Here is a 23661-nt window from a genome sequence, read left to right on the forward strand (position 1 = left end):
TTCTCTTTTTCTTCAATTTACAGTGCATGATCCTGCTAATTTTCAAATTTGTTATCGGCCGGTCAGACGGACTATTGTCCTTGCTTTTAATGTTCGCATCTAGAAAAATCTTTTTGAACACTTTTTAAAAAAATACTATTTTGATTATTGAGTCAAAATCTTTAAGTTTTATTTCTTCAGTCTGTTTAACCACTTTTTCGAGGTTTGTTCGCAATTTTTCAAAGGAGTTTGGTTTTTTTTTGTTAAAGTACACAACAAGTCGATAATTATGATGAAGTTTTTGCTTTGCTCACTAATTACTAGTAGTTGATAAATTTGATTGATTTTCTTTTCTTGTTTGAGTGCATGGGTTCTTTGATAGATCGAATTATGGTTATCAAATAAACTATGATAATTAGTTTGCCACCAAATTAATTATTCTATGTATTCCTTTACCTGCAGCATTTCTACCAAAAGGATTAACTTTTATTGAAGATTATGATTAATGCACTTTGATTTCTTTCATGCGACAATATGAAAAAAAAAAAGTTTACATTTGCAGGAAAAAAGCTCAGCAAGCTAGCGAAGGTGTGATTTGAAATTTTTCGAAAACATTCATATTAATTAATTTTGTTTCACAAATTTACAAAAAAAATTACTTGTCAATTTAAAATTTATTAACAATATTTCAAGTACATGACATGTATAAGCCATGACCTTTTCTGATTTCGGTCAAGGCTAAATTTAAACTTGTAAAGATACGTATACCCAGCAATTATATTAGTATATGATTACATGACCTTTCTAATTTTGGTCAAGGTTAAAGTCAATTTTTTTTATTATCTTGGATAAGGATCGCAAGATAATATTTTGTACCAGTTTAAGAATACGGTGTTTCACGCTTCGAGTCAAGGTTGAAATGAAACAATTCATATGTACCATTGGTAAGGATTTCAAAAAACGTACAGAAGATTCCTAGCTTTGTTAAAAGTTATATTTGAAATTTTTACAAACTCTTACAGACAACAGATTCGGAAACGGAACAAAGATTGTTACTAATTTTTGCGGGGATTGCTTTGTTTTGTTTTTGATAATATTCGTTGTTGTTTGTTTTGTTTGGTTTTTTTTTTTTTTTTTTTTTTTTTTTGCTTGTTTGTTTATTTGTTCGCTCTGCATCAAACAAACTGTTTCACAGTGTATTGCAGGAACAAATTATATTGATCGATGGAAAATAAACAAAAAGTTAAAAGAAAAACGAAAAAAATCCACAACAAATAGACAGCAGCTTATTTGAAAATAGCTAGATTTATAAGTCTGTTAATGCTCATTTTGAACTCGCAAAGGGATCTATAGAACTCATAAATGATTCAAAGAGATAGCTAGAAATAAATTGTATAATCTATACATTCTTTCCAGAAAAAACTTGAAACATTAGATAATCCATTTCAAGCATTATATCAGGTTTTCATTGTATTAATGCAATTAATTCTAAATTCAGTTTGCACGTGTATATGTCGATTACGTAATCGTGGCTGAGACGCCTCCCTCATAAATGTTTGTCGATTATACTCCATTCGATTGAGATATTTCAAAAACAGGGATTTCAAAAAGTGCATTCAAGCTATAAAGTTGCCTTGCGTTTTCTTTGACTTTTTTTTTTTTAAATGTTGACGAGTTCTTTAGCGTACGATTGAACTCTGTTATGTATCTAATAATTCTCCTCTGATGAATTATCTCCATCAAGTTCATGTTTACTTAATAGGCGAATATTTATTCATAATTGTTTCGATGATTTTCCCAATTTCGATTGCTGTAAGTCCAGATTTATCAAAACGTATTGCTTGTCTCTTTAACCCAGAGAACATACTAATTATTAACTTACCGTTTCAAAAGTTCAAAGAGTCAAGTATGAATTTTATGTGAAAGCGAATCGCATGTAAATCAATAAAAGATTATAGAAGCTGCACCCATTATTTAGATAATCGATTGAATTGGGGCTACTCATAAAGTACAGCATACATTTAAGCTTTAGCATCAGTTAATTGTATGACAGGGACCGACGACTGTTCAGCGGGTCTTAGATTCTAATGACTAAGTGATCAAAAGTGAGAGAAATAATTCATGATCGAGTGAAGTCGAGGATAATTCGAGTCCGGATCAATTCGGTGCAATAAAAGCCAGGCGCGTGAAAAAAAAGTGCGCTCACTAGATACATGTATATCTGATGCACGCTGCTTACTCAAGCGTGTCCAAGGAACTGACAAAGCTTTACCCCCCACCTCAAAATAAAAAAAAAATGGTCGACTTCAACGTCTCGGAGATATCTTTGTGTAGGTTCGGTGATCGTTCGGATAGGAAAGAGTTACTATGACTGTGCTTCAGATTTTGGGAAGATTATGAGATCTTTATGTCTTTTCTTTATAACATTATACTATTGATTTTAAGGTAAAAGATAAAAGGATAGCGTGCAAAGTCAACGCATTAAAAGAGTGCAGTACTAAAAGAAAAAGGGAGAAAAAACATAAACCGGCATGGATAACGTGAGTTTTGGTCCGTCTCCGGACTTTTCCAACGGATCCGGATTTTTAAACGGATCGAATTCGGATTTTGATGAATTCGGTTACCTGGAATCACACCTTGGACCCCGTTATTTAAACACCCCTGTACTGGCCGTTCTGTCCAGTGTGTATGTTGCGATTTTTCTGTCTGGGACCGTGGGCAATGTATGCACGTGCATCGTGATCGCCAGGAACAGGCACATGCACACGGCGACCAACTACTACCTATTCAGTCTGTCCGTCTCGGACTTGGCCACGCTGTTTCTGGGTATGTCTTTGATTTTGATTTTTAAGAGCAAATTAATTCTTCTTTTTTGACTGTTTTCTCTTTGATATTTCTTTTTACACTATATCATTTGTTGAATTGTAATTTCGAATGGCATTATAAAAATCTTGAAAAGAAACTGTTTCAAAAATCAATTTTTAATATGAGTCTTATTTATAATGATCATAAATTTTAAATATTCCAAAGCTAATTTCGTCGAAATTCTCTCTCTCTCTCTCTCTCTCTCTCTCTCTCTCTCTCTCTCTCTCTCTCTCTCTCTCTCTCTCTCTTCAGAGAAAAAGTTGTTAATTTGATTCAAATGGGTGAATTATAGTTAAATTTTGTGGAGTTCTTTGCCAATTTCCGGTTAATGATTTGATCGTAATTTATCCCAACATCCGTGTCAGCTTCATAATGCACACATCTCAAACGCTATAACACGCGAGCTCATCTTATTCAAGTTGACGGGAGAAATCTCGTTAATAATTCACTTTAAATTTTCTCCTTGCTGCATGTGCAAATCCCAAAGTCGTGGATAAAATGCTGGGTTTTTTTTTCATGTATTTATATTGATGCTCGTAAATTCTGCCATGAAGTAAAAGGGTATAGCGTTAAGAGCTATCGTTTAGAGGAAGAATTTTCATTCTTTTTTCTTTCTTTTTTCAATTTTAAAATATACGTGTATATGATTACTGATTGCTCCCATCGAATCAGAACGGTACCTCTACCCCCCCCCCCCTTCCTTAAATATTGAAAAAAAATAATTATCAAAATTAATTAGAAAATTTCATCTTAGGAAAAATGTTTCCATTCTATTCTGAATATTCTTTTGTAACAATTCTCAAATACACAGGATAAAATTGATTTTAAGATTTTACATACTCTTTTCTCTTTACCAAAACCGCAATGCGCATGTACATTGTACCACAAAAGTTCAATAAAAAGCAAAAATCGATCAAGTGAAATATTAATTACGGGATATATACGATAACCCAGCACCGAGTCGGGTTGGAGGAATGATGAATTGATATGTTCATGAACGAAAATCCTATATAACGCCGGCATCGAACTGTTGTCAGAAATTAGTTTCTCAAGAACCGAAACAATTTGGTAACACTTGTTAGAGGACAACAACAAAAATACATTCATAGTTATGTGTAAAACATAAAGAATCTTTTTTTTCTCTGTGTTTTAATAGTATATCAAGAGTATAACTACCTACAGTGGGGAACACTAATGACCCCAAACACTTGGAGAGCTGCTGGTTTCAATAAAACATCAGAAGAGACAACATGTTGAAACTCTTCTGAAATCCTGAACAAGGTTCTCCGCGTTACTATTAATTTGCGTACAATAATCAAAGTACTAAAGGGACTGAAAATCGCTTTTTATTTATTATCTTCAACATATTTTTGAGTTTATACTATGTTAATATTATCTGCAATATATTTTTAAGTATATAGTACAAGTTCTTTCAGAAATCGCGTTTATCGACCGCCTAGCTATGACGAGATTTTAGAAAAACATAATTCATTTATAAACTATATACTTAGGATTAATCAATTGAATTAAGATTCCTGTATATATACAATCTTGATGATTAACTCTAAGCATGCGTTAGTTTGCTTACACAGTTCTGAGTTCTTTGTATATTAACGTTTTTGATCTCGATTAATTATTTGCACTGCCTATGAAAAACATACCCGAGTTTTCTTTGAAGAAACATCCACTTATCATTTTCAATCATTTTTTTATCGAAATATATTGACGATATAAGTTTTCTTAATGCTTCTTTACTGCAATCGAAGAACTTTGATTTTGACACAGCTATCCTAGGCCCCGAGAGAACTGTTGCGGATATCATTAATCCTTTCATGGATCACGATTTGAACTTTTGAGATGCGGTCAAGCTCTCTTTTAGAAAGTGGAATCGACAATAGATTATACACGGCTGCTTCGCTTTCGTAATGATCAACTTATGGGGTTGTTTTAATAATTTGAATAGACGTAATGAATACTCAACCATCTAAATTCTTCTTTCGGTTCTTGTCAGGTGGTTTTTTTTTTAATAATTAAGAGAAAATTGTGAAAATGCATATTGATATTCTTTAGAAAACTTGTATTCGTTTACTCTCAAATTTGCTAAAATTGTCGGTAAGAATAACCCTAAAGACGAGAAATTACATTCGCTACATAACGCAGAACGCATCCCCTAAAACGTCTTCCTTGATTGCTGAATTTCCGCCAATCACCATTGTTACACAAATTCTGACAAATTAGCCAAGAACAGACCTCTCTGAATAGCGTTAAATACTTAAATGTGATTGTATGTATCGAAAATCGTTGGTGAAAAAAAAAAATAGGAAATTTTCTTGGAAACTCCGATGTGAGTTCGCTAAAAGCTGCTGATCGCAGGGTCTAATTACTGCGTCGTCGGCGCGTCGGAACTAACGTTGACGGCTCGCTTGACACTTTCTCTTTCAGTCGGTTGAAGTTCGTGCCCTTTTGCCGACTAGATTCAAAAGATGGCGGTGCCTGTTGATTAGTTTCGTTTGCACGATCTGTCATTCTGTATATATGATTGGCCACTTGTAGCGCCAGCAACAGGGGGTTAAATTGATATACCATTGATTACCATTTTAACCCCCTCTCTCTATCTCCCTCCCTCCCCTCTCTCTCTGTCTTTCTTTCTTTCTCTCTCACCCATCTTTCTCTCTCTCTGTCTCTGTCTCTCTCTCTCTGTCTCTCTCTCTGTCTCTGTCTCTCTCTCTCTCTCTCTCTCTCTCTCTCTCTCTCTCTCTCTCTCTCTCTCTCTCTCTTACTTTCTAATTCAATACCAAATATTTTTAACACTTCGACACACTTGTCAGGCCTTTTTGTACGAAGATACGAGATGTAGGAGGTGATACAGGGGTGTAACGTCTTTTTCAATTAAGAAGGATTAAGTCCGCATTATGTTTAAGCGGAGAGTCGTGTTCGTTTTAATAGCCTCTGTCAGATCCTGCTACTAACGATGTTTTCAAAAATTGACATGATCGAACTCTGCAACCCCCACCATATACATGTACTCTCTCTCTCTCTCATTCTCTCTCTCTCTCTCTCTCTCTCTCTCTCTCTCTCTCTCTCTCTCTCTCTCTCTCTCTCTCTCTCTCTCTTACTTTACTTACTTTTTTTGCTATGTAAAGTTCAGATCGGTACATTCAAAATAACTCCGTTTCTCACTTTGTATGTGTAAAATTAGAACGGACACTTAATTGCTCCGGATAAAACAAATAGAGCTTCCTTATTTTTATAAGGAAGGTGTTGATTTTCTTGAAAAAATATCTTGTGTGATCATTTTTCCTTTCGCAAATCTTATTCAGAAAAATTACCGCTTTAAAAAAATAATTATCATATTGAACGTTTATGAGATACATGTATTTAATAAAATTCTTTTTAAAAATAAGTATATATCAGATATCTATTAATTGTGAAGGGGTGAATTGTCCTGGAGTCTTAATTGTGCATTTAAAAGAATAAGATAAAATAAATGGTTTCTGCAGTGAGCATTAAGTGCAATGTAAACTCTACATGATATTGATTCTTTATTCATTGTCGGCTCACCGAGAATAAGTATTGTTTTGTGAGTTAAGCTCCTTATTGAAGTAAATGAAATTCGGATATTAAATTGAAAATCCAAAAAAAAAAAAATATTGATTAAAAATGCCGTCAAAATAACAAGTTTTTGCTGTGTACTTTTAACAGTTTTCAATGATCTCCATCCGATTAGCTGTCGCGAGCACACATTTGATGTACATTTAGGTAATATCAATTTTAGGATCATACTTAAACATATGAGATAAATGTTTATTATTTTCACGCTCTGATGAACATAGCAATAACAGTGTGTGATATATTGTCATTGTGTGGTGAGGAAAGAAAAACATGAATACCTTGTATATATCAAGGAAGGAAAAGAAAGGGGTAAGGGTCAGAAGACCCTTCCCATGAAAATTTTACACTTATTTTATTTATTCAGTATAACGTTATCAAATATACGCATCGCCCCAAACGCCTTAGGCAAACAAAACCATTTTGACCCCCCCCCCCCCTCCCTCCCGTTTAATCCGTGCTTGTTTTTTTTTCTTTTACAACGCACACTACTACATTAACTTGTAAGTTCAACAATAAGAAAGTTCGAAACATTATGACGAGGTAAAATTCTAGAAGAGTGTTAGTGACAATATTTCACCCCCAGAAAAAAGGGTTAAGATCAGGGGGCTGTTTTTTCTCTTCAACAAATTACAAATGTATGTTTCATTGAATTGGTATTTATTTTTATGAATTTGTCATGTTGTAAATTTTGAATTTACTGGGTGGGTGTAAATACAAAATTTACAACATGACACTGTTGTAAATTTTGTATTTACACCCACCCAGTAAATTCAAAATTTACAACATGACAAAATGTTCGTTATTGATGAATACATGACTATAAAAGTAATCAGCCATGAGTTCATGAACTTACTGATGATTGCATATTGTTAAAGTAACTTGCGCCAAATTTCGAAAAGAATTCATTGGAGAGAAAAAAAAGAACTACAAAAGAATAATGCACAATTTCTGATTACCGGTCTAAAGCAGTATTGTGAGTCTTATACTCAAATGAAAAATAATTCACTATACATAGATTGAACTGCTGCACATACAAAGAAAAGTGGCGCATTAGTAAAAAGGGCCGCTCTTTCAAAATTATTCCAATTGGAAGTCAAATGAGCTATTGATAAAACTCATCATAATTGTTATGCTCTTTTAATGATAAGGCAAAACAAATCATAATTCATCACACAATGTACTGTTAAAGAGCGAACATTTGTTGAACCATGGCCTAGATAAATTGGTTTCTTGATTTCATGAAATAACGTCTGTCTTGTTTGCACATTTTCTGCCATGTGACGTAACAATACCCAAATTGTGTGCAACCGAGACGCCCCGGATGTCTCATAATCCCAAGAATCACGTGATTAACGTTTGTGCGAGACATCCAAAGAGTTTCAATTGACAATTCCATGAACATGATGAATCAAAGTACTGAACGTACTGGAAAGACATTAGCAAGCTTGTTGGTATTATTGGCGTTAAGATTACATTTTCAGGTAATGTAGAGATCATGTAGAAGATAACAACATTTTGCTGTAAGACTAGCCAATAAATAATATTGCCTGGAATAAGGGTATACACTTGGAAAAAATTATTAGTACATGTATATATATATATATATATATATATATATATATATATATATATATATATATATATATATATATATATATATATATATATATGATAATTTTTTAATTGTAAAATGCAAATAACTTCTATTGATTTCAGCTCTTCCACAGGAGCTATACATGATTTGGGAGGCCTATCCCTGGCGACTGGGAGAGGGATTTTGCATCATCAAAGCATTCATTACAGAAATGTCTGCATACGCGTCCATCCTCACCATAACTGCCTTCACAATAGAACGATGGGCGGCCATATGTCACCCAATGAGATTCCAGAAGTTGTCCAATTTATCACGAGCTGTCAAAGAGATCGTAGTGATCTGGATTCTGTCCATTTTGTGTGCCCTGCCTTACCCCATTCACACACGGACGTTTTACGAGATGGCACACCCCGTGACGTTTCGTCCCCTTGTCGACTCCATGGTTTGCAGCATCCCCCATCAATGGCGGGAAACCATGAAAGTGTTCCTGCAGTTTTCCTCGTTCATATTTTTTGTCTTACCCATGACACTTATAACACTAATATACATTCGGATTGGGATAACACTGTATAATTCAGAGGTTATCGGCGTTCAGCAGAACTCACTGGGACCGGAAGGTGGCGCTCAAAGTAAGAAGTCGTTCAGTGCAACAAAGGCCCGGAAGTCCGTATTGAAGATGCTAGGTAATACCTACTATGATAACTTGTAGTCATTGGTTTTTCTTACTTGATGTCAAAATTTCTAAATTTTGAAAGAATATTCTTAAGACGAGTTAACTTTTTTAGAATTATGAAAAAAATCCCCTGTTCTGGAATGAAAGTAACTATATTAAAAGTACATTGCGATGGATTTAATGATTCTATTTCTTTTGTACCTTCAGTTGCAGTAGTGGTGGCCTTTTTCGTCTGCTGGGCGCCTTTTCACACTCAGAGGCTGTGGACGATCTACATGAAGAAAGAACACTGGACAACTGAGCTACTGGAGCTCCAAAATCATGTGTTCTTCCTGTCAGGTTTGGTGATATTTCCCTCTCTCTCTATCTCTCTTTCAATAAATTTATCTCTTATCATGTCTGTTTGTTTGTCCGTTTTTCTGTTTCCTCTTTATCTTTTTTCTCGGTAAAAGTTTTTAACAAATAATAAAAAAGACAAAAATAAAGTTTTGAAACTTGTATACTGGAATGGGAAAAAAATCAAAATGTTTGAAGCTACATGCTGATGTTTTGTCTTGCCTAGGTGTGCTCTACTTCTTCAGTGCCACGGTGAACCCCATTCTTTACAACGTCATGTCCAGGAAATACAGACAGGCGTTTAGACAAACTCTATGCGGGGGGCGTCCCCGAAACCCGGACCCCCGAAGTACCTACGTCTCTTCCTACAGCCCTTCCCGTCAGAAAACCCTCGGCTACAACAAGATGTCCAAGTCTGCAGTCGGACGGTTCAGCATTGAAGAAACGGAAAACACGTACGCTGAAAGCCGGTCTTAGTGGAGATGTTTGATACAGGTGTATGATACATGTGTATGATTTATAGGTGAATGATACAGGTGTATAAAATAAGTGTTTGATAAACGCGCATTATACATGTGTATGGTACAGGTCTTTGATACACTCAGGTATATAGTACAAGTGTAAGACACAGGAACTGAGTATATGGTACGCGTATGCGATACAGATGTATAGTACAAGTGCATGATACAGAAATATAATACTGATGTATATTACAGGTGTGTGGTGCAGTTGTATGATACATGTGTTTGATACAAGTGTATCATACCGACATTTGATACAGGTGTATATTACATGTGTGTGATTTAGGTGTATGATACAGGTGAATAATACAGGTGTCTGATACAGTGTATGGTACAAGTGTATCATATTGACATTTGATACAGGTGTATATATAACATGTGTGTGATACGGGTGTATGATACAGGTGAATAATACAGGTGTCTGATACAGTGTAAGTATGTTACAAGTGTATCATACAGGTATGCGATTATACGAGTGCATTGCTTATACCTGTATTAATGTTTATTATCTTTTTATGGGAGAGAGACAATATAAATGAAAGAGAATTGTTTGGCTTATACTTGATTACAGGTGTATAGGTAAACGCATACACACCTGTGTAATCTTGTGGGAAAGAATTGAATTCAAAATGTAATTTTAAGGTTTGAATGAAATATTTATTTGTTACATTAATTTTATGCATCTGTCTAGGGAGTGAAGTACTGATCACGTGCATGTGCACATTTTTGATATATAATTACATATGTTTGTAAATGAACAATATATTATATCATTGCTGGAATCTTGTCTCAATCAATATGATTTACCATAAATCTGTCTCTTTCCTTTCGTTACGAAAATTAATGTTCGCCTATATGTATACTGGATAGACCATTATGTTTTGACCATTTATTTTAATCAAAATGATGTTTCAAATAAAAAAAAAGCGTACATGCAACCGTTTTATTCTTTATTGAGTTCATTGAAACTTTTTGTTTAAGTTACTTCTCGGGTCTTTCCGTCAGAGCTCGAAAAAATCACATGGATTGTATTAACTTACCGGATGTTAGAATTTTTTTTTAAAATGGTGTCGCTAATTCCCACCAATTTTTCAAAAGTATTCATTTTGCTACACAACCTTTTATAAATGTCAATGCTGTGCTATATTTAGAGCATGTCATTGGCTTAAATGAAGTATATCTCACAGTCAACATATCGTAAAATGTATTGTATTATATATCAAGTTTAATAAAAACAGGATTGTCATAGACGCCTACGTAATACATTCGAGGTGTTTTTCCGAGTAATGTCGTGTAAGGCCCGAGAAATTACGACTAAGAATTTCGCTTGACTTGTGTCCATTTGGTTTATTCGAAATGAATAAAAAAGTCTATTCTGATTGGTCAATAATTAAAATATACAGAATTATTGATTGCGCTCTCAGGCGCACAGTAGGGCATTCCGGGAATACTACTGTTAATGAACTATAACATGTAAATTTCGTTTTAACATCAATAAATAATTTTATTATTTGTGGGGTATTTCGTCTAACCAGTACATAAATAACAATAAGTAACAGTAGCTTAGGTCTTATTATGGAAGTTCGGTAGATATAAGTTATTTCTGAAATTTTGATAAATTAATGGATAGCTTTTCTGAACTATCTTTCCTGAATCATTCCATCAAGACAACAGACATGTTTATAAGCTTGCCGGAAAGGCCAGAGAAGATACGATTACTACAAAACAGTAACTTTGATTCTTTTGATGCATTTTTTTTTTTTTTTTTACCTCAAATTGAAATTACAGTAAATACAGAATGATTGAAGCACAGTTAATGAGTTATAATGAGACCCCCACCCCAACACAATTTCAGTGCACCAACGTCACTTCCTTTTTAATTATTAATCGGTTCAAAAATTAAAGCAATGGTTTAGAAATATGATACATACTTCCGTGTTTTATGATTGCTTCAGTGGTAGCTCACCTATGAATAGATCATTTTAAACTTTTCAGTTTCTAAATTTTCGATTCACTGCGATTAAACTGGATGTAAATCAGTCAAGCGAAATTCTATTTAAGGTATTTTTAGGTTAATAAACATCTTTTTATTTGGTTGAACAACATTGGACCGGAACAAATCTATGCATAGATTTAAGTAAAGTATTTTCAACGATTCATCGCGACATTTCGATCGTTTAAGAAACGCCAAGAACTCCTCAAACCCGATTTTGCGTCAAAAAGAATGCACTACCCGGCCTTCTTTCTCAAACATGCACATACAATACATTTACAACAATTTTCAGTGCTTGTGAGTCGCTAAGAATTAATTTATTCATCATCTGTTGATCAATCTCTATACAGCTTATAATAAACTCGATCTGTAGTTTCTATGTGTGATGCTATATTACAAGTTTCAATTCAATTCACCAAACCAGAACGAAATTTAAAAAAGTGTGAAAAACGAATTTGAGAACTGACCGACATATATATTATCAAAGATTATATATACTCATTAAATACTAATCATCTCCTGTTAAAACGGTGGACTAAAAAAATTATGAGAGAGGGCTATTGGTACCGTAAAAAGCACAAAGGAGATTTAACACATGAATTCTATAATATTTTAAGGGGGAGGGGGGGGGTTCCTGTATTGAAAAACCAAGAGCGTTTTGTATGTTTGCCGAATTACTGAATCATGACGATCTACTTGTGCACAGTAACCAGGGAGCGGAGACACTGGGCCGGTTATTGCCAGGGTAAGTATTTTTATCTTTAAGCTGTGAAACTCTAGATATTGTTAAAGTGTAAATGACAGATATTTGTATTTATTTCATATCTATACGACATCCAAAATATCACAGATACCCCGATACCTAAAGCATGCATTTTGTGTTTACCTTTGTTCTCCGCTATACGTGGGGTATCCGTACGACAGCCCGGTGTCAACATAAAAACACGATTTTTTTTCTACTCTGTTTGGAAGTAGACAAAAAAAACCCCTGAAATATACCATTCATGTGTGCTTATGTAAATAATGTTGGTATGATAGAATGCAATTTTGAGCTATTATTCGTGTACCCAAAACAGATATGATCAGGATTATGCAAAGGGTTGGGATTTCATGACAGAATCTAAAAGGATTCAGGGGTGGTATCTTAACATCCCCTCCCCATCTCTGCTTATTTGAGATATTTTTGAACCACTTTGAAAATTTTCCAAAAAATAAAAGTAAACAATAACCAACCTTTCCAACTGTACTCCCTCGAAATTTTTCTGTATCCGCACCTAGATTTTCTTTACTAATTTGATTTGAGCATATTTTCATTGTTAAAAAAATACAACTGAGATTGGGCACAAGTTCAAAAACTTAGACCGCCCTCTCCCGATACAAGAATATTAATCAGTACAAATAATGTTCACACAACTTGTAAGGTCAATAGATCATATGACAGTTATATATAAAATTTGCAATGATCGATGTACAAACATCAACTAAATCTTTTTGTGTCATTGAGATAACGATAAACTAAAGGAAATAAATGTTTGTATTCACTGACACTAATTGAGCTGTCGCCCCAAAGTAGGATATGAGTATTTACCATGTTTAAATTTACAATATGGAAAATTTCATTAAGCAGAACATTTGTAGCCTCTTTATATTTGTTACAAGTGAAAAAATAATGGTAAGTGTCTTCAAGCTTTACACACGAACAAAGTGGAATTGTTAATAATACTACAACGAAATAGATCACTGATAAGTGCACAATTATGACGAAGTTTAGTATGAATACTATTCAAAATTGTTCACCATTAGTTAAAAAAATCAGATCTTGTTCTACAGGTAATATCATTCTGATTTATGACAGCAACATGTATTTTTTTTTAAAATGCGAATGGAGTCGCTTTCATGGACATCCGTTGAAAGCTCATTTCCATTCGTTATAACAACAGTTGGAACAATTAATGATTTATACAAATCTTTACGAATAATAACTTAAGGTGGCTCGATACACCAATATATTTCATGACGTATCGATATAGTTTATTTTGAAAAAAATCATAATTTCACAAATACGAGAAACTGATAGTTCCCCTATATCAATTCATATCATCCTTTTGTATTTTTTCAAAGAAATAAAAAAGAAAAAAAATGTATTGGTTGCTAAAAATTCAATAAGGTATTTTAGAGCTTTTGAATAATTCAGAATAACTGTACAATACAATTTTCTATTCAAACATGTCAAAGAGTTTTAATACATTTTGAATAAGGATAATTTAATGTTTAAAGAAGGCCGACTTAAGTATAATTGCGCATTCTAGTGTATTTATTCCTTTTTCAAATGCTAACAGATAATTTTTGACAGTTTCTGACAATATTTGTGTTACATTCAAATGATTTAAATTTCAGGTTTTTATGATGTTTATTTCAGTTGTTATGGGCATTTTTCCATTCATTAATTAAATATCACTTTAACAGCAATATGATTCTTTGATTACAAAGAAAAAAGACTAGTTAAGGACAATTTTATTTTATGTTTAATGAAGAACAATGTATGAGTGTGCTTCTATATATATATATATATATATATATATATATATATATATATATATATATATATATATATATATATATATATATATATATATATATTATGGTTTGCAATGGTATATGATTTTTATCCAACGAGTTGTGTGTTTACTATAGCATTGGCGAGAGGATAAAAAACACACAACAAGTTGGATAAAAATCATATACCATCGCAAATCATGAGAAATTCTTTTTATCACATGTTTTACCACAAGTTAAACCTCAATTTTTTGTTAAACCTTAATTTTTCTGTAAACATAATAATTGTTAGCCGCACAACACATAAACTTCAAGACGTCTACAACTTAACGGATGAAAAAGAAGTTCCTTGAAAAAAGAATTATTTTCGAATAAATTTTTATGAATTCATGACAAATAGATGAAACAACATTTAATGTTTCACATTTCAACTCAACACCCCTCAACTGAATTAATTTGTTTATTTTTTTCATTCTACATCAATCAACCGCCTAAACCTACGTAATGTTTAATATATATATATATATATATATATATATATATATATATATATATATATATATATATATATATATATATATATATATATATATATATACTAGTACATAATTTTTGAAGATATATCGTAAATTTATTGTTAAATATGAACTAAAATATTCCTTCTGTTAGATCCAATATGACATAAATATACAATTGCTTGGAATCCAGCTCTTATGAATTAAGTGGGACACTGGCTTGTAAGTCTGATTTTGATTGCCAGTAAATTAATTCATCTAAATCAATAGACTAAAAAAGCAGAAAATACCAAGTTACCTGTAAAACATTTTAAAAATTTTTAACATTTTTTTCTTCAGGGCATTTAGGACGGTGCTAATTTTATCATAATGAATTGCAGCGATTTGAGATAGGCGCCCCAGTCTTTAAATCCGCCACTATATATTATCATGTAAGGATCATATGGGGAGCTAGAGCGCCTGACCAGGCCAGGAATTTTCAGTAAAAATACCTGAATCGCCATATTGTGAAGTGGACTGTGAAGGTTCGTAGTTTGTTTATAAACTTAGTAACTGTTGCTAAAACTATGAATAATATATATGCATGTATATATGTATATAAAAAGTGTTTAGTAGATTTTATTAGAGAAATTAACGGGTTGTATACACTAGATGATGTCAAAATGAACAAAGACGTATCTATTTACGTATGTTTAAAGTCTATATTAAAGATCATGAACCAGTCTGGTATGCGTACATTTGCAAGATTTAACCTGGGCTTTTTTGTGACTGAGGGTAACAGAATAAGATCGCAGTACAAATTGACAATTGATTAATATTGGATAAATGAGTTGTTACAATTTTTTTCAGAAATAATTTAAAAGTCCATTAAAGTATTTGACCATGGACCGCCATACTTGGGCCCAGGATGTGTTACGGTGTCATCTCTGTGAGACCCCGGGCCCCCCTATGAACTGTGACATTTGTCACATACATCTGTGTAAAGCCTGTGTGGGGGAACATCTCTCTGATGAATCCAAAGAACACAGAATTGTAACATTCAAAATGCGGGGATTTGCTCCTGAATGTTCAAAACATTCCAAAAAACTATGTGAACTTTATTGTGAACAGTGTGGCATTCCTATTTGTGTGAAATGTGTCTCCTCTGATGAACATATAGGACACAAACAAGTTGAAATCTTGAAAAGTCTAGAAACCAAGAAAGAGTTATTACAAAGAGATTTACAAGAATTGGAAAATTCCATTTGTCCTACATACCAAGAGATTGACTCTTACATCTCAGTACAGAAAGCTGATCTGAATAAAAACTCAAAGAAATTTTCAGCTGATATTGACAAACATGGAGAGGACTTGCACAGAGAAATAGACATTGCCATCAAGAAACTGAAATCTGACATGGATGCAATAGAATCTAAACACCTGGTTGTCCTTAATAACCAGGGAGATGAAATCAAACGCACCATTTCTGAAATCACACAGAGCATTATGGACCTGACGAAACTACTAAACTCCAATGATGTCAGACTTGTCTCTACCTACAAATCCAGGAAAGCTGAATTCAGAAGATTGCCTCCTAAACTTACAGTTTCTTTACCGAGATACACCCCTCAAAAGATTACCAAAGAACAAATTTATCAGAAGATTGGTTCTCTATCAGAGTCATCTATCAAAACAGAAGAACTTGGCTTTACAATAGATTCTACTGGTGCTGAGTCCTCTCCTCTGGACAGACTGCTCATTGATGTACCACGGATCATCACATATATAAACACTGTGTATGGAGAATCTGATAAATAACACAGTGTGTCCTGTCTGAGTGATGATGAATTGTGGATGCGTGGTGAGGACAACATGTTAAGACTCTACAACCTCCACGGTAAACTAGTAAAGTCAATCCAAACCAAGTCAGGGGAGATACCATGGGACATAACAGTGATACAGAGTGGTGAACTAGTTTATACTGATGCCAATGATAGAACTGTGAACATAGTGAAGAATACACAGATACAGACAGTGATCAGACTACAGGGATGGAGACCTCTCAATGTCTGCAGTACCTCCTCTGGTGACATCCTGGTTGTCACCCTGAGTAATGATAGGAAACAAACAAAAGTTATGCGTTTTTCTGGCTAAGCAGAGAAGCAAACTATTCAATACAATAAGAAAGGACAGCCTCTTTATTCCTCAGAGTTCTCTGATCACAATAATTATCCTAAACACATCTGTGAGAACAATAATCTTGATATCTGTGTAGCTGACTTTAGAGCCGGTGCAGTAGTGGTGGTCAATCAGGCTGGGAAACTCCGGTTTACCTACAATGGTCCTTCCTCTATTTCAAAGAAATCATTTAAACCAGTCGGCATCACCACAGACAGCAAAAGTCGGATCCTGACAGCAGACCGTGACAGTGACTTTATCCACATCCTTGATCAGGACGGACAGTTCCTCCGCTACATTGACAACTGTGATTTAAAACTCCCATACGGTTTATGTGTGGACACCAGAGACAACCTGTTTGTGCCCGAGAGGGACACGGGTAAAGTGAAGAAAATTCAATATTAAGTTTAAACAAACAATAATTAATATAAAAAGTGACTGCATTGACGAAATTATTTGTTTACAAGCTGTTTTTATTTATAAAATTGATATAATATAGAAACTCGATATCTACAATGTATATTTAATGTAAATACTAAGATTGCGTGTATTTATAATATCCCAAGCATGCGCGGGAATTAACCATAATTCATATAAATATGATACAATGCTTAATTATGTTGAACCAGATATTTTGTCCATTTTTAGTATGTACTGTCTCCGAATTGTTTTCTAAATTTCTTTTCTTAAAGGGTACAAATCCATTACCCAGTCTAGAAATTTCACACCTCTTAACTGGTAAATGGATTTCTGAATAATTAGCTACTCTATTATCAGATAAAACAGACTGTGGAAAATCAGGAGCTCATATGCTACATGTAATACATGCGTATAGTGTGTCTTTCAGTGTTTTAAGAATCATGCATGAGACTATCACAACATAACCACTAACGTTTAAAATAAATGCATGAATTGTTACTTATTTACTTACTTTTAAATTACAAAATTTACAATTCAGCAATTTAATTTTTTTTTAAATGTACATGTAATTAAGAAATTATTTAGGAAGTAATTACGTTGATAATTTATTTAGTCTCAATTTCCTATCTATTAAAAATGATAAAGTGCAACTTTCTTTCGAGCGCTACATGGTTACCATTAATAAGTTGTTATACTGACGCCGAATCATTATGAAATCTGAATCAACTTGAAAAATAACAAAAGATGTAAATAAGTGTAAAATTAAATTCCATTACCTTTTTTTTAATGAATACGAGACAGACTTCATCATGCCCCATCTCGGATTTTCCCCCTGACTCTGTTTATTTATCATTTATTTTCCTGTATTTGTTTTTATATGGATTCAATTTTGATTGTTATTGGTTCGAAATTAATATTAATGAATAATCGACCGACAGAGTGGTAATTTTATGTCTCATACGAGGAATAGACCTCGCGTTACCTTTCACAAAATATGTATTATCAATAGTATTAGCTCATCTGAGCTGAAAGCTCAAGTAAGCTTTTCTGATCAAAATGTGTGCGTTGTCTGTCGTCGTCGTTGTCGTTTTTGTAAACTTTTCACATTTCCATCTTCTTCTCCAGAAACACTGGGCAGATTTCAATCAAACTTGGCACAAAGAATCACTTGGTAAAAGGAAATCAAGTTTGTCCAAATAAAGGGCCACATCCTCCTTAAAGAAGAGATAATTTAGAACTATTGTAAATGTGTTTGTATTTTCAAAAAATCTCCTTCTAAAAACTATTAGCAAGAAAAGCTGTAACTTGTATGGAAGCATCCCCAGGTATTGCAGATTCAAGTTTGTTCAAATCATGGTCCCTAGGGGTAGGGTGGGTCTACAATGGGGGATGCATTTTTACACAAGAATGTACAGAGAAAACCTTAAAAGACCTTCTGCTCAAAAACTATTTGGCCAGAAAAGCTTAAACTTGTGTGGAGTGATCCCCAGGTAGTGTAGATTCAAGGTTTTTTTTTTCAAATCATGAACCTCGAGGGTATGGTGGGGCCACAATGGGGAGGGGGGGGGTGGGAATTTTTACATAAGAATACACAGAGAAAATCTCTCAAAATTCAGGTTTGTTTAAATTATGGTCCCCGAGGGAAGGTTGAGCCACAATTGGGGGATGAATTTTGACATAGGAATATAAAGAGAAAATCTGTAGAAATCTTCTTATCAAAACTATTAGGCCAGAAAAGCTCAAATTAGAGTGGAAGCATTCTCAGATAGTGTAGATGCAAGTTTGTTTAAATAATGGTCCCCAGGGGTAGAGTGGGCCCAAAATGGGGGATGAATTCTTTTCATAGGAATATATAGAGAATATCTTTAAAAATCTTCCTCTAAAAAACTAATAGGTCAGAAAACTTTTGTGAAGGCCTCCTAAAATAGTGTAGATTCAAGTTTGGTTAAATTATAGTCCCCGGGGGTAGGGCGGTGCTACAATGTGGCTACAATGTAAATTTTAACATGAGACTATATAGAACACTGTGCCAGATAATTATGCCAGTGCCAAGGTGGCATTTTTGCACCCGTCTACGCTGCATATATCGAAAAATTGAAATATGCCATATGATAGACCAATGATAGACCATTGCTTAAATAGTTAACATCCACATTTGTTATCATTGTATCTCACCTGTCAGGTGAGATATTTACCTTTCAAAAATAAAATCCTTTAGGAAAATAATTTTTCCCATAGGAAAAACAATATTCCCATAGGTAATTTGAAATTTCCTATCGGAATACAAGAACTTCCTATAGGAATTTCAATTCCGATAGGATTTGATTAAATCCGAGAGGAAAACTTAATATACTGCAGGAAAACTACATGTCTGAATCAAATTCCTACAGGAAATACCATTCTCCTATAGGAAATATAATTCCTATAGGACTTTTTAAAAATCCTACAGGATTGTCAATATTTCCTGTAGGAGAATCAATTCTTCTATGGGAATTATCATTTTCCTATGGAATGTTAATTTTTAAAGGTAAATAGCTCACCTGTCAGGTGAAAAACACTATAAACAAAAGTGGTTATATACTCTCTAGACAATGGTCTACCATTTGATATATATGGATTTTTCCGAAACTGCATCTTAAGCGGATGCAAAAATGCCACCTTGGCACTGGCATAATTATCCGGCACAGTGTTATAGAGAAAATCTTTAAATATGTCATGGGAAAGTTTTAAGTCCAAAAAGCAATAACAGATTAAAGTTTGATCAAACCAAGGTTCTCTGGAGAAAAGTGGGGCCACAAAGTTGGAGGGGTTATATAGGAATAGAGACAAGCATTCCTTTTAAAGGAATGATCGGCAATAATGATATATAGATTGCTAGAAGCAATCAACATGATCAGTTTGATGTAAAATAATTAAAAAATACTGTAATTTTACAAAATATAGCCTAGAATATTTTGAATCTGTACACCATAATTTCATCATTATAAACCGTCAACAAATTTAATTTTAAAATAAATTTGGGGAAAGCCGTTTGATAAAACTCCTCATCTAGTTTTATATTTTTAACGTAATTATTAAATGTTTATGTATCTTCTTCTTCTTCAGATTACTAGGTAGGGCTCTTCAAAGAGCATTAACACGTATACAATGAAAGAGTTGTATTAAAATAATTTAATGCGACTGAAAAACATTGAATGTCATCATAACTTGCTATTGAGGTCGTATTTTAACGTAACCTTGTTTATAAATCAAGCCGTCTTCCTAGCTACTATTTTGCAACTTCAATAAATCGAAGTCAGTTCATGGAGCATCTTCTTGTGATCGAGGTCAGTTCATCGAGGTCAATTGCATTACTGAATGAATCTTTCGATCGAAATTCTTACGAGTGAGACAGAATGTGCATTCTTGAATTAACAGGTCGAACTGTATTTAATGTATGTTTGCATCTCTTATGGTAAATGAATTGATATAAAACTGAGTAAAATTTTATGTAAATACTAAACCAAAGCTTTAAGTTTTATAAGAACTACTTTGCCGGATGCCTCATATGGACACAACAGTGATCGGCCGAAGCCGTCTCAAGTGTACACCTTGGTATTTACATATGTACCATAACATATGTGGATAAGTATCGGCAGCAAGATCTACTGTACTTAGTGGTCAAGATATTTTGATTTTGATACTGTAATTCTAATTTGTTTAGAGTAAAGGCTATTGTTGCTCAGGTGAGCGATGTGGCCCTTAAGCCTATTGTTAATAATGTCATTGGTACCGTAAAAAATACTTTTCGGTATTAAAAAAAACCAAACAATACCTGTCAATGATAATCTGTGAGTTGTTAATCCTTTATTAATAAAGGTTAATTACAGGCATTTGTAATTTGAGTTGACTCCATTGCATATTGATAGTACGTCATAAAAAAGCATTAAGGATCGAGATTCTATGTGAATTTAAAGGGGGTTACTGCATTTAAAAACCAAGAGCGTTTTACATGTGTGCCAAATTACTGAATCATGACGAACTGTTTGGTAAACGATCCGTTTGTGTACAGTAACCAAGGAGCGGACCACTGGGCTGGATATTGCCAGGGTAAGTATTAAATTTTTATCTATAAGCTGTGAAACTCTAGATACTGATAAGGTATACATGACAGCTATTTGTATTTATTTCACAGCTATACGACATACAAAATATCACAGATACCCCGATACCTGCATGTACATTTTAAACAAGCATTTAGTGTTTACCTGTGTACGGATCTGCACGTGGGGTATACGTATGACAGCCTGTTGTCGACATAAACACATGAGTATTTTCTACTCTGAATAAAAGTAAAAAAAAGAACCAAACAAACAAAAATCTTCGAAAACCTAATCCGGGGGGGGGGGGGAGTATATAACTACAGTTTCACTCCTAATTTCCTTATTTACATATCATTTTGTTACATACTCCCAAAAAAGTGGGGGGGGGGGGGGGGGGCAACTCCGTGATAATTCAATTTTTTATTTGTTAATTTTCAAAAATTTGTTGCTGCGAGAAAAAAAAAAGGGGGGGGGGGGGCTGATGCTACGTGCCTGTAGCAGCTCTAAATCATTTCATATGATCCTATAATATTTTAATCAAAAAAAGTGAAAAAATTGTATTGGCTGTTAATAAGATATTTTGGAACTTTAGAATAAATTTAAATGAATGCGCAACAAAATTTTTGAATGAAACATGTCAAAGACGCTTAGATGTAAGTTTTAATATATTTAAAAAGAAAAAAAAATACTTTAAAGGCTAAAGCATAAATATATATGTAATACGTGATTTTAAAAAATTGGAAAATAACATGCGATAAATGTTAGGTGTATTATTTTTATCAGTTTAAGATTGCAATTTACTTATCTTATTTAATTGGCATTCGATCTACATCATGAACAAATTATGTCAAATATTCACATTTCACAGCAGGCGCCAGTTATTGACACTACACTGTTAGACAAATTAAATTAAAATCATACATGTACCATGTTTGTGAAGGATCATATGTTAACTTACTACTTTCACGACTCAATACAAATGTCATTAATGATTTATACAAACAACCTTTTTTTCATAGGCAATACAGATGGGAAAGAGAGATCTTCTTTGTCTTCTGCGGACATACCTGCAGACGCCACTCAAATCCCAGCCCACCTTATCTTACCACCAAGTAAACGCCCTCTACCGGGAGCCGGGCATCCTAACCGGATATCGCCCATCTGGGCATGGACTTCTGTACTATCTCGCCAGTGTCTTTCAGATTCACAATGAGACCGTCAATATCTGGACCCACCTCCTGGGCTTTCTCTTGGTCCTTTACCGGTGGCTTAGTCTGTCGGCCGATCCTTCCTTTGATCCTGCATTCCACCCCGTCCTGTCGGCTTTCAGCCTCTGTTGTCTAGCCTATACATTCTGCAGCACCATGGCGCACACTTTCCACTCCAAGTCGCCCGAGACTCACTACCTTTGTTTCCAGGTGGACTACGCAGGCATCGGCTTTTACACACTGGGCTGTAGCATCTACGTCTTTCATGCTAGCTGCCATCACCCTTATACTGACGTTCTGGGTGCTTATTACCTCCCTTCCGTGGTGCTAATGAGCGCCGCCGGATGCCTTTGTTGTTGTATTGCCAAACTTAAGTACTCACGACCTTACCCTTTCCGCAGGAAGTTATGGCAGCTGTTTTCGTTTGGAACTCAGACCATTCTTGTTTTTTCTCTTGTGCTTCCTAGATATGTTAACTGTTTTCGCCATCCCACGTGTCAGCTGACGTCACTGAATCACCATAGTTACGTGGTAGGCTTCATAACAGCGTCGGTTTTCTTTTTCTCCAGTCATTTACCAGACAAACTCGTTCCCGGAAAGGTTGATATAATCGGACAAGGCCACCAAATTTTTCACGTGCTCTGCACGATAGGGACGTTGTTGCAATTTGACGTCATAACATGGGATGTTCGTCACTATGCCACGCCCAATATGGCGCCTGATTCGGTCGCCATTAGTGTGGCAATGCTTTCTTATTTTGTTCTAATTTTATGTATATTATTTATTCTCCGTCCATTTGTTGTCAAAAGGGTTAAAAAGGATTTATTAATGCAGACACATATTGATTCCAAAGGCAAGTAAATAAAATATTCTACTTTCTTGCGTTTCTTTTTTTTATATTGAAAGTACTCTCTAGTAGTCTGTAAATCGCATCGTCTTGGGATTTTCCACAAATTATACAAATAACCATGTAGATATTATACTTTGATTTTCAGATTTTCCTTTATTTATCTTTAGTTTCTATATTTTTTATAAGATTTTTAAAGTGTTTCTATATATATACTTAATATGTAAAACCTGATCTCCTCATCGTGGCCCCACTCTACCCCAAAGGACAATAATTTGAATAAACCTGAATCTACACTAATGG

At 34.1% G+C, this 23661-nt stretch overlaps 1 protein-coding gene and 1 pseudogene across 1 annotated transcript; both read left to right on the plus strand.

Annotated features, from left to right (window-relative positions):
- Positions 1-1975: 1975 nt before the first annotated feature.
- On the plus strand, positions 1976-9767 carry LOC128184706 (neuropeptides capa receptor-like). The gene is made up of 4 exons (XM_052854279.1): positions 1976-2805; positions 8173-8733; positions 8931-9062; positions 9286-9767. The coding sequence occupies exons 1-4, from the start codon at positions 2511-2513 to the stop codon at positions 9534-9536; spliced, it is 1239 nt and encodes a 412-aa protein (XP_052710239.1). The 5' UTR covers positions 1976-2510; the 3' UTR covers positions 9537-9767.
- A 2510-nt stretch (positions 9768-12277) lies between these two features.
- On the plus strand, positions 12278-23394 carry LOC128184720 (uncharacterized; annotated as a pseudogene).
- Positions 23395-23661: the final 267 nt, after the last annotated feature.

This window comes from Crassostrea angulata, chromosome 5 (genome assembly GCF_025612915.1).
Source record: "Crassostrea angulata isolate pt1a10 chromosome 5, ASM2561291v2, whole genome shotgun sequence".
NCBI classification, from domain to species: Eukaryota; Metazoa; Mollusca; class Bivalvia; order Ostreida; family Ostreidae; genus Magallana; species Magallana angulata.